Here is a 13184-nt window from a genome sequence, read left to right as displayed (position 1 = left end):
TTCTGTTCTCAGCACCCTATTGGTCATGCATTCACAATTCTTTCTCAGCATCAAGAATTTAAAATTCAGGTTTCTTCCTCACATACAGCCCCCCAGCTACAGTCTCCTTGAGGCAAAATACTCAGTTCTAAATAGACCAAAACATTCAATTCTAAATAAATTTGTGCCGATTCTCATACTTTCTAAGGACAAGCTTTTGAATGTTTGTTCCATATTTTTTACACAGACTTTCAGAGTACAGGAAGTAGTATAAAAACCCATAAAAGCCAGGCAGTAAGTCTTTCTAAAATCAGGTAATTAGGTACAGAACTTTCCTCCTTAGCAAACATATAACAGCGAAACTATAGACAAGCTAGGACAATGCTCAATATTTCAAATTCTGAGGAGCTAAAATGCTAGCAGGAGACTATCTGCTAACCAAAATTAGTCATCCTTTAGGTGACTAGTTCATAAAACATCTAAACAGATCTTCTGTACAAAAAAAAGACAAATTCAAAGCTCTTACCTTAGTAACTGCTGAATTAACTGAACTAATGGCAAGCTTTGTTTTCCTGCAGATTCATAGATTCCAGTATTAATAAGGTCTTTGTCCAAAGGAGTCCTGCTCCTATGAAGTGTTGATGCATTTGCTTCTTGCTCATCAATTTCTTTTTCTTTCTGTGCTTCTTTTTTTGCTTCAATATCCTAAAAACGTAAATCAAGTTAAAGAAAACGTGCAAAATGCCACTGTGATTATGAAACATTTTACTTACAAGTATTCGTGATAACTAGATGAAGTTACTTTTACCTATGCCAGAAATGAAACAATTCCTACCAAATGTGTATTGTATATTCCATAACAACCACACGGGCACTTTTTTTTTCAAACAATTATAATATAAAAAGAAAGGGAGGGGGGTGTCTGAAGGTAAACAAGAGTAGACAAACTCCAAATTCAATTTCCACCAAACCAAGTTAACAATTGATTTCTGTTCTATGTCTGTTTAAACATGTCTGTAGCTGCTGCACAATTCACAACTGAAGGCATGTTTACTCTGTATCTATAAAAATAAGTAACCCAGTCCACTGTAGAAGAACCTAGGTTAGATTTGCTACTGAGCTGTAGTCACACAGAACTCTAAGGAAACGAATTCACCCAGGTTTTAGACAATGTAAATTAACCTGTGCTGTGTGCTGCGTGCTGCCACCTAGATCACTTTCAGCATGTATCTGAAGTTGGCTCCTGCACCTCTATGGTGTAACATAAATGTGCCCTCGGAGACTTGCTGAAGAATTAAGAGGTCCTGCACGTCTTTAAACACAACAGAGAATGCTAACACTAGACTACGCATTAAAGCAAAACTTAACACATGCGTTTCCTCTGCATCATAAACCTTCCCATTTAACAACAGTGGAGAGAAACCAAGAAAAAATATACTTGGAAGAATAAAACAGAGAGGCAAGGGAAAAGCACGTTTTTGTTTTCACAGTCATACATAAATACGGCAATTTAAAGCAGTCTGTGTAGAGGATGTCCCATCTCTGAGAGGCTAATGGAGAAGACTGTATATACAGAATGTTTCTTTCATCCTTTTTATAACTAGTCAGCATCTGTTAAACATTCGAACCAGTCTGAAGTGGAACCTATGGAAATTTGGGATGCTGCAAAGAATTCATTCATCTTGAATTTGTAAGTAATAAGGCTGAAATTTCTGCTGGAGAGAGATAGGTGAAATCAAGGAAGTGAAGAACTCAAGAATCCCACAGAAAGAGGGATGTAAAGTGCTTTGTAAAATTATGCTCCTATTACAGAGCTTTATGAAAAAGTTTGTTACCATTGTTAAAATCATCACTCTAGGCAACGAAAAGAAACACGCTACTAAAAAGGAGAATATGATTCATACTTCCATACAAACACTGGCTCAAGTTTCAGGTCAAAAGAGGATAACATCAATCCACAAACTTCACAAAACACTTGATATATCACCTTATTCTGTTTATAAAGAACTGCAAAGCTGCTGAAACATACCTGAATTTCTGCAGTAATAGCAGCATTTAATGCAGATTCTAAGCCTCCATCAGCCATCAAGCTGCCTACCAAGAGGTCAATCATAAATCTACGCCCTGGACTTACATTCATTTCATTTCCTGAAACTAAGAATGGAAGAAGCTATTAATGAACTAGAAACACAAGCACAAATCAAATAGGTTTAAATCTTAGGACCAACCTGCACTGGGTAGGAGCGCTGAGAGCGCCCTAGCCCGCTCTTCTGCTGTTGGCAGTAACACAGCCCATCCACTCTGCAGCACTGCTTGAGCGGCTGATTGGACAGTATTAAGAACACCAGCATTACTGGCTAATGTTACCACAGTCTGTTTCAGGCTATTGAGCAGGATACTGCCCAAACCTAAGCCAAGGCATTCTGGATCTACCTGATGACTAATGGCAGCATGAAGCTGAAAAAACAGAAAAAAAAGGCAGATTTTAATTACACAGAGATGTGAACTTGGGGGGAAAAAAAAGTCAGTCCTGGAGCAATTGAGTAAGTTCACTTACCACGATAGAAACTTTCTCTGTAAATTTACAACATTAAAGAGAAATGCTGGTTTGCCCAAATACATACTAAATTTAAACTAATACTCAAAGCTTATGAACTATATTTAACTTTTATCCCCTAAAACTCTGAACTATAATAACAAAGAATAACCTAAACTGTTTCTACTTCACTATAGTATGCTAAGAAAAGCAGCACATCTTTCAGTGACTGTCAGATACCTTCTAAAGAGGACATTCACTCTTAAAAATGCTATTCTTAAAAATGCTCAAAATCTCTGAGTGTATGGGCTTATTGAGTGAGTATACAAGGCTTAACCCATCGACATTTTTCCATGTTCACTTTCAATGAGATCCAAAAGCTGTCGATAAGAAAAAAAACAACTACTAGCTGTCAAATTTCAAAGAGTAGAAAGTGATACTGTACTTATTTCACTTTTTACATCAATAAAAATGTTTTAAAGCACATTGAGTCCATTATTTTCATTCAAGCTATTTACTGAAACATTTAGCTCAACAACTGCTCAATGTGTAAGAAATTGAAGGTACCTGAAGCCTTAGAAGGTTTAATGTTGCCACAGCCATACACTCCTTTTCCTGAGGAGGGGGCCAGTCAGAGGAGCCATCCATTCCCTCTGTCACTTGTCTCAGTAACAGATCTAGCTGCTCAAATGTCATGGGGCAAACATCCACCACAAAAGGCACTCGCAAGCCTATTGACCATTCTGAACATGATGACCAAGCAAAACTCTATAAATGGAAACAATATACAAAGTTCAACAGTTATTTCCCAAATATAAGGTGACACTGATTAGAGATAGGAGTTCAAAACTAGCATCTGCCTTCAAACAGTAATAGAAGATGAAGAAATAACATCAGCATATCTGTTGAAGAGAACTCTCCACTTGCATCCTTGTAAACACATATAAAACCCTACCAATCCCAGAAAAGAACTCTCTTATCACATTTTCCAAAGTGCTGTTACGCCAGTCCAGACACTTCACTATCTTTGCTGCAGGAAACATTCTGCCTGACAACTCTTCAATTGCTGTACCAGACAAAAAAACAAAACAGGTAAATAGCTACTTCTCAGAATACCCAACAGAGGGAAAGCTAGTCATCCATTTTTGACACAGAAACTGCACACGGTATCTTCTTTCCGAGCTTTCATTTATTTAGAATAAGTAATAAGAATAAGGAAAGTCATGCAAGCACAGAAATAGGGACTGGGATTAGTGTACAGACTAGTCTGAGTGAGAGGCAAAGACAAATCATAATTAACAATTCAGAAATAAAACTTACCTGAGCAGGCCCACAAGCAATTCCAACAATATGCTTTGTGTCTAATCCTGGGAGAGCTGTGGGCTCTGGTTTAGTGATTCGCAAAGTATCAAAATGTTGACACTGATCATTGCTTCCCCAGCTATGCACTTCACTATCTTCAGTCAGTGCTAAACAATGGGTAGATCCAGCTGCCACATCTATCACTTTTTTTCCTGACAGGAAAGTCAAATATTGAAAATATAACTTAAAGATGACAATCATTAACACAAAAAAAAAAAAATCAGGTAAGGAAAACTGTGCTAATTACAACCATATTTAACTATGAAGACATTATGAATGTCAAGAGCCTCACCTTTGCCTTAGTAGTGCATAGGAAGAGTACAGCAAAAGAAAAACCAAGGAAATATTTAAAGATTCTTTAGAGATAGCTTAAGTACAAGAGTTTAAAAAAAAAAACCACTTCTATTTTGTATCCCTTCTACTTAGATACTTTTTCAGGAAAGGTTTATTAAAAGATCTCCCCATCTATGAACAGAGACTGTAAAGTTATATTGTAGTCACTAGTTCAGAATTTATCTTCAATTAGGTCATTCATCATATCTGAATAACACTTTTCGGAAAGACAGAGCAATAAAAGATGCTTCTTCCTCATCCTCCCCTACAGAACCTCAGGTTTCTCACAAATGCAAGAAATAATCTTCACTCTGTTACGAACTAGACAAAAGTACTGGCACAAATACAACTTCAATGACATTACTTGTTGCCTGTGATTTTCATTTATTCCATTCTCATGACTTAATCTAACCATATATCTATAAGTTATAGTTGCGTGACAATGCAAAAATATATGTTTTAAATAAGCATTTCTGTGAACATAATAGGAGAAAAGCAGCAAGAACAAAGAGAACACAAGACAAGTAGCATTTAAAGTAGTCATAACATAGTGTCTCTAAGTCTGCTAGAATTTTAATCTCCACACTTCCCACGCAGAAGCGACGGGAAATGTGCACTATTACCTCTCTCAGTGCAACCAGCATAAAATATGACAGGGTACACGGTACTGCCATTCTCAAAGTTGAGATCACTAGCACCCCGTAAAAGATTCCAACAACAGCAAAAAGAACCTTGGAATATTTCCAACTGATAATTACCTTTCAAGCCTTCCAGCAGTTTGGGATATCGAACATGCTCTTCTGTTCCATGCCCAAGTCTTTGATTGTCACCTTTTCCCCAGGTGTAGACCTGGCCATCTTTGGTTAAAGCAATAGAGAACTGACTCCCGCAGCGTACTTTCACAATATCCAGATCTTGAAGTTTTTCTATCAACTTGGGAGTCTTGCAACCATCACTGCCTCCTCTTCCCAGTTTTCCATAATCTCCATCACCCCAAGACCATACTTGGCCTTTAAATTAAGAGAAAGAAAACAAAAAATACTGCATTGCTTTTTCATGTAATGAAGTTACTTGTTTTGACAAGCAATTTCTTAAAAATCTGAGATTCTATAACAACCACAGTTTTCAAAGTGTAATTTAAGGATAGCAGTTACGATTTCTAATTGATCATGAAAATAAGAAAGAAGATTTGAAAAGTTTTCATGCTGATAAAAGTGTAACACATAACATGCACTGAGAATTCTTCTTAAAAACATACGAATCACAGGATTTACTGCAAATCAAACCTGTAGTATGATCTTTAGTCAAAAACTGCCTTCTTTTGTTATAAGGTTTTATAAATAAAGAACTTGCAAAATCTTTTTCCACATCAAATGGCCAAATTGTCTGTGAAACCTGTTTTAATTTTCAGTTCTTGTCATTCAACTATCTCACAAATAAAATTAAAAGTGCCATTGTCTACCATGTTCTTTTGAAATACACTACTAAATCTAAGCCCTGATCTAGGAATTTAGAAATAGTCAAGTCATTCTGCATCTGTATTAAATAAAATTATGGTTCACAAATGGTAAATCCATGCATGTCCAAAAAGAAAGTCTTGTTTTACATTCTGATGCATTTATGTTCCCTACTCACATAGGCTAGCCTAAGGTACTCTGACAAGCAATGGAAGCATGCAAGAAGGAGACTAAGAGGTGGGGGGGAAAAAAAAAAATTAAAATCTGGGTTTCCATTTCCTAGATGAGTCAATCTTTCAGCTTTTAAATACTGCACATCACCACATCCAGCTATATTTTAAAAGAACAACTAGCTTCCAAGAACTGTCTGCTTACTAAGGGATGACTTTGGGGCTTAACCTCACACAGTGAAATTCAGGTTTTGAATCTGTCTCACCCTATGCACCTCACTCAGGGATGCTGGGAAGCAGAATTTCAATATAGCCTCTCTTTGGCACTTCCCATGGGTTAACACAGACAACTTTCCTACTCAAAATTCCGGCTGTTGCAACAACGCAAGTTATTTGCACTTATATAATAATAAGTAACATTTAGACACGTATGTACATATATGTAATGTTTTGTGTCTAAATCAAATATTTACATGGTTATTTTAAATATATATCCCATAAATGAAAATATATATTTTCATACTCATAATGAATATATTTCATAGCTATGCACAGAAATATATCTGTATATATATATGCAAAATGTATAAACGTACATACATATTTCCCCAAAAGGAATTTCAGCTTCAAATTCTTACAGAATTCAAGCCACTAGAAATAAGCATATCTGCAATGTAAGTATCTTCAGAAGGAAAGGAAGAAAAGGTAAGCTTGCTTAAAGTGTTAAGTTATATTTTGCTACTGACCATTTTCAGTAACTGCAAGAGTCTGAGCATCTCCACTCCCACAGGATACATCAATAACTTTGAGTCCTTTCAGTCCTGTGACCAGCATTGGGATGGTCTGATCTTCACTGGAACCTTCAAAACAAAGTAGATTTGGGAGAAGCAAAACCAAGAAGGCCTGGTAGGTTCTTTTGTTCGGTTTTTTTGTTGTTTTTTTTTTTAATTTGCTTTTGGGTGTTTTGTTGTGTGGGTGTCTCAGTTTGGTTTTGTTTTCAGATTTGAGCATCATGACTAAGCTCCCATACGGTTCCTTAGGTATCTAATATGGATTTAACCCATGAGATAGTCTTTCCTTCACAAGGAAGGAAACAGAGAACAGCTCAGATTTTTCTTCTCCATCCAATTGCTTATTTTCACATAAATCCTAGAAATTTAGTGGTTTTGAGACAATCCCTCCCATAATTATTTCAATTCATGTGAAGCCACGTATGGTTCTCAAAACAGCTCTACGTAAACTGGATAAAAGATCATTTGAGATAGGCACCAAATAATTCTTTGACAAAAAACTTACTTTAAGATATCAAGTAACATACCATGACCAAGCCTGCCATAGTTTCCTCGTCCCCATGTATATAGTTCTCCTTCAGCAGTAATGGCTGCACTATAGGTGCTCCCACATGCAATATGAACAACATGTTTCCCAGCTTGCTTTCCAGATAAAGCAGATATCATCTTAGGTTCCTCCAGAGGGCTATTTAAAGAGAAGGTAACATATTTCACACAAGGTGATCTGACAAGTAGATAATAAGGGGTGTGACATACTTGTCAGAAAACAGTTGCTGCAATTCTACATGCAAAAACCTTATTATGTCTTGGTACTTCAGACTAGTAAATAGAGCTATAAGCCAAAAATCAAGTTCAGACTGTTCAACAACATACAAGCCACTGAAGGGACGTCTGACAACTATGATTTCTATTTCCAATTAAATTAATGCAGTGTTTTTAAAATATATCTATTATAAAAAATATTATCTTTAATTACTATACCTGAATAATTAATTTCATGACACTGCTAACCCTTGTGTAGTAATTCCCTTGCTTTATAGGGAATTCAGCACTGGAGGAAGACATTTAAAACCTCTAAAACATATTGATGTACACCCCCTACAGAACACTCCTGTAGAAGACTGCTCTTACACAGAAGCAGGACAGTAACTTTATTATTTAACACAGGGGAAAAAAGGAATGATATATGCAACATGACTGCATAGGAAATGTACCCCACTCCAACATTTGAGTCAATGTTTCTAGAGAAAATGCATTGTGGATTCATAAAACCATAAATAAAAGGCCTCATAACAGTGCAACCACTACTACCTCCTCTATCTACAAGTGTTTCAGAAAGCAGCATTAATACAGAACTGGGAATATTACAGGCAGAAAAAACATGTAGGGAGAACACAACTTCTGTTCAATAACAGAGACAAATGCCCAATGCTGAATGTGCTTGTATACACAACTAGTTTTTCCCATGAATTCAGAACAGTGGCAAACAAACGTTACAATTATTTTTATTACATACACTGTATCCCCATGGCCTAGTCTTCCACCATCTCCACAACCCCAGGAGAAAACTTCACCATTTGCTGATAACGCAAGATAGTGATGCCCATCTGAATGTGCTGCTATCTTCACAATATTCCTGGAAGCTAGACTCTGCACCAGCTGTGGTCCCTGTGAATCAAACAAAAGCAACCTGACTTAGAAAAACTGCTTATATTTTCTATCACTTGCCTATATACAGAGTAACTAGGTACAGTTTTCTTAAGGCTTTATTAATTTGAGTGCACAGTTTTGATGAGGTAACAGCTGTGGTCCCTGTGAATCAAACAAAAGCCAACACACTTAGAAAAACTGCTTATATTTTCTATCACTTGCCTATATACAGAGTAACTAGGTACAGTTTTCTTAAGGCTTTATCAAAACTGTGCACTCAAATTAATGAGGTAAAGGTATAAAGAAAAAAGATCAATCTACTACTTGAATCTGACAAAAAATTCTTTCAAGTTATTTTATTCCCATCCTTATAAGGTCTTCAGTACATAGGAAAATGGTGTTTACCTTAATCTTACAGGCAATCTTAGTGACAAATGTTTCTGTTACAGTGTCATTTTGATTGAGAAACTACCCAGTTTGGGCACAGTGTTACACTGCTGAAGTAAAACTCATTTCATATCTGCCCATTTCTAAAGTTGTTACCAAGGCCAGCATACCAGTGAAAGCAATTATCACTGTATTCATAACCTCTAGCCTGATAGAGATTACAGAAACCAGATGCATTTCATCAATCAATACAAGAGATCAAAACCATTGTTTCAGAAAGTTCAAATACAACACAGAAGCTTATAAATATCAGCATGTCTCCATCTACTCTTCCAAGATACTGTAAATAGTTAAAGGAGCAGACTTATGCTATGAAGTAATACAGAACACTTTTAAAAACATGTGAAAAACTCTTACCAAAGTATCGCTGTTGTATGCTTGTGTATAAACTCGTCCGTTCCTAGATAATATTAGAAAACGTTTCTCTGCACAGGCAACCTGCACAACGCCAAGATTGGCAAGTCCTTCACATTGAATTGGACCACTCACATTAGCATAGTATTTCCAACCTATTAAACCCCAAGCAATGACCTCTTGCAGAGAACCCTAGAAAATAAGAAGTTCTGTAAGTACTAATTTTGAAATAGCAACTTAATAAAATGTATAGAGCAGATTATTTTTTAAACCTTTATATGCCAAATATACTCAAATCTGTGACAGTCATTACCGCCAGTAGTCAATAAAGCTTACCTATTAGAAGATACCAAAAATAAACATATGCATGCATCATATTTGATTTAGTCTGGTACTGAATAAGCTATAAAGATCTATAGTAAGTGTCCAGAGATTTTTCAAGTTGGGGAGTTTAACATTTACTTTTTTCTTTTCTTTTTTTTTTTTTAAAATACTTCAGACTCCCAACATTTATAAAATCTGGTCTTGAGCATTTACTCTGATAAACACAGAGAACAGCTCAAAATATGCCAGAATTAGCCACAGTGTTGTGATAAAAAGAACAGTCCACAAACCATAGAATTGTACTCCAAGGCTGACTGAAAGAGCGCTGATGTAACAAAAGATACCCAAGATAGACAAATTTAGGCAATTCAAGGTTATCTTGTGAAAATCGAAAGGAAATTTGAAGAATCTTAGGAGTCATTTTCCTTCCAAATTGAAAATCAGTTACGCTTTTAGGAAAAAAAATCTTACTAAATCTGACGTTGCAAACAGTTACCTTATGAGATGTAGGAGAGCTGCACTGTGGAGGCATACATGGGGTGGCTAGACGATCTAAATGGGCCATGATCACTACAGCTGTTTGTCTGAGATCAATCGCTAGCTCATTGTCCTGTGGTAAAGTCAGATACCTTAGGAAACTTTCATTTGGACTCAGAGGGTAAGTCAGCAGCTAGAAAAGAAAAAAAAAGAGTAGTCAGATGAATAGTCAAGGTATTTCTATGCCACTAGAGATACTCAGCATGTCTAAAGTATATTGTGTATCTGCACAAGTTTAAGAGAAACAAAATTAACTCTGCACATCATTTTTCTTACACTAGAGGAAAGTTCCAAACACACATGTGGAGAAAATATAGTCAGACTGTGAATACAATAGAAAGTTACAAGCATAATAAAACCAATTTACTTGTTTTATTCATCTCAATAATATTGCCTAAGAGTCGTAGTTCAATTAACTTCAAACACCACTAAATAAAAACAATCCAAATATGCAGAAAAGTTAACTGACCACATCTCTAAGTTAAGTACCACAAAAGCATTAACTCTGAAACACAACGCTTACCTCTAACTATACTATGACATTCGTTCTCCTACTTCAAGAAACTCAAATGTATACAAGAAAAGCAAACAGTGGTGTATATACAACTCACACTGAAAACACTACTGCCAATTTTGTTTGGATAATTTTATAATTATTTTATCCAGCCAAATGAAATTTAATACCTATACAAAGTCCCTTTCAAAAAATCCAAGGGTAAGTACCTGAATCTCTTCCTCAGTATTGGGCATGTCTTTATTACAGATTATACTTTGAAATCTTTGTAGCAAAGGTAGAAGGGGTGCACTTGTTCCCTGCGCAGATCGCTCATTATCTGTTTCCCTCGTTCCATTATCCCACAGTTGAAGTAACAACATAACTGCAGACAACATTTGGCTGAAAGAGAAAGTTTACATCTTCTCTTAATGAGCATTCCTAAAAACATTGGTTTAGGTTATCCATACAATTCACTTTGTATATTTTGAAGTTTAGCTATATCAGATGTAAAGGCCTTCCATTTTAAACAGATTATCAAAATATCAAAAATGGATTTTGCAATCTAGCTAACATAAGATTCTGTAACGCAGTGGCGATCAAGAAAGGTTCATATGCTTTGAACCACAATTACTACGTAAAACCCAAACCCATGAAAACTGAAGACAGGCACTGCTCAGGCCATTCCAACAGACAGTGATGGTTAAAAATCAGCGTGCTCATGCTTCTCACCTTAGTGTACCCCTCTGCACTGCCAGTTCTAGCAATATGGCAAGTGCCAAGTGCTGGTCTTGTAATGGAATGTTTCCTGGCCCTTTGGTACTGGGAGCTCCATGCACATCTCTATTTAAAAGTCAAACAGTATACATTAACTAAAAAGTAATTGGAAACAATACATATTTGCTTGCCAGAAGCATCTACAACACACCAAGAATCATCACACTTACAGAAAAATAGAAAACTGATGATGAAAGCAGCTGAGAAGAAAAGCTGACACATTCCATACAAGATCACTTTTTAGAGTGGCAGTTAGGCTTTAAAATTGCCTCAAGCTTCACTATCTACTCTATAGCTCTATTAAACATGTTAAGAACATGAAAAACTTTTTTCACAGGTGAAATTCAAATATTCTTTATGATATTCACTGTAAGGATGTAGTTCCAGTATTCAAAAGACAATTAATTTCTGGTAACTATTGTAAAAGAGTAACTTTAAGCCTCCTTAAATAACAGGGAAAAGAAGGGGAGTGCTCTAAGTCCAATATGAGTGTATTTTCCTTCATATGCACAGAAGTCTGCATTATTTTACTATGTTAGAAAGGCACAATGAAGTGTATACGTGTATTTTATTACCAAAGCACTCCTCATGTGGATATAGTTTATATTAGTGAAACTATTTTTCATTTAAGTCCACAGGCAGTGATTCAGAATACTTCCAGATTTTTCTTAAATAGTTAAAGGAATTAAATCATATTAAAAGAGCATCGTTTCAACAGTTCATGAATTTTTGCTTGCTTGTATAACAACATTAGAAAAGGAAATCAATCTTTTTAATTTTCCATAAACTATTATGTTTATACCATCAGCTGCTAAGAGATGCATGTTTGCTATTTAACAGCTACTTCAGTAATCCTCAAAAAAAGAAACTTACCCAGTCACAACAGACCTTAGGAATTTAGTAGCTCTTTCCACCACTTCCAGCCATACAGAAGATACAGTCCCTTCATCAAAAAGGGACGCCTCTGGTAAAGCTCGTAGTGCATCAAGTGATTCCTGTAACAATTCACTGCATAGGTCTGCATCCTCACCTAAGGAACACAGTAATACTAGTTACACCCCCACTTTGACAGAAGTTACACAAATCTTTGTATACAACGTCTTGTGCATTCTTTTTTTAACCTCAAGCTTACAAGTTACTTAATAATACGTATAAAGTTCTCAATTTTCACATGAACATTTTGACTGCAAGACTTCCAAAGAACTATCTGCTTCACAAAAAATACATTCAGAGAGGTGAGAACTTTTAAACCAGCTCGTCCCATTATGCATCTGCTGAGGAAATCAGAAGAATTAGGGCTGGCTGGACCAAGAGTGAACCAAACAGCTGCCATCTGAACAAACAGCACGGACTGAGACAAACAGGTAGGTTAAAGTGGTACAGATGACAATTCTGCCAACCTCTGCAATCTGACGATCACTGACAGGTATACAAACTAAACACAAGTTTCACACTACTGCTCCAAAGTCCTTTTCTAAGCTGCTACTATCGTGTAGTAACATAGCAGATCAACCTTGTCTGAAGAATAAGGCTAACTTTTCTGAAACCCAGAATTAAAAGTACGTTCTCCTCATGAAATCCCAATTTGCCTTCCTAAGCATAAAACTATCCCAGCATAACAACACATTAGTGGTACTGGCTTGGACGGCTTCGATCAACAACAGTACTGATGGGCACAATACTGCACAAACATAAAACACAATTATGCAAATCTAACATTTATAAATGTACAGTTCTATGCAAATATTCAATACACACAAATGCTTTAATGCATCATCTGCCTTCCAACGAAAAATATATGCAATATGCTACAGAGTAGACCTACCTGACCTCCAGGCTCTACGAAGGAATGCAAATGCAAATGAAAGTGCTGCTCGGGATCCAACTCTTGCAAGTCCTTCTACACCTTTGCCTGCAGGTCTTGGGCTAAATAAAATTATATATGCATTATCTTGATATAATTTATATTATAAT

The 13184-nt window shown here is 36.1% G+C and overlaps 1 protein-coding gene across 1 annotated transcript in view; it reads right to left on the bottom strand.

Annotated features, from left to right (window-relative positions):
- Positions 1-13136, bottom strand: part of HERC2 (HECT and RLD domain containing E3 ubiquitin protein ligase 2) — a gene marked incomplete at both ends in the record, with an annotated part of 63589 nt that extends 50453 nt beyond the window's left edge. The window contains 15 exons of the mRNA XM_009706873.1: positions 506-684; positions 2009-2133; positions 2208-2436; positions 3083-3283; positions 3836-4029; positions 4969-5220; positions 6584-6697; positions 7156-7313; positions 8145-8296; positions 9083-9271; positions 9900-10073; positions 10664-10835; positions 11166-11276; positions 12084-12240; positions 13036-13136. Coding sequence (XP_009705175.1) covers positions 506-684; positions 2009-2133; positions 2208-2436; positions 3083-3283; positions 3836-4029; positions 4969-5220; positions 6584-6697; positions 7156-7313; positions 8145-8296; positions 9083-9271; positions 9900-10073; positions 10664-10835; positions 11166-11276; positions 12084-12240; positions 13036-13136 — 2508 coding nt within the window. The remainder of the gene's footprint in view (positions 1-505; positions 685-2008; positions 2134-2207; positions 2437-3082; positions 3284-3835; positions 4030-4968; positions 5221-6583; positions 6698-7155; positions 7314-8144; positions 8297-9082; positions 9272-9899; positions 10074-10663; positions 10836-11165; positions 11277-12083; positions 12241-13035) is intronic.
- Between the last annotated feature and the right edge of the window lie 48 nt (positions 13137-13184).

The sequence above is a fragment of the Cariama cristata genome, unplaced genomic scaffold (genome assembly GCF_000690535.1).
Source record: "Cariama cristata isolate BGI_N322 unplaced genomic scaffold, ASM69053v1 scaffold1339, whole genome shotgun sequence".
NCBI lineage: Eukaryota > Metazoa > Chordata > Aves > Cariamiformes > Cariamidae > Cariama > Cariama cristata.
The sequence above is the reverse complement of the archived record's forward strand: the minus strand, read 5'-3'. Positions and strand labels throughout refer to the sequence as shown.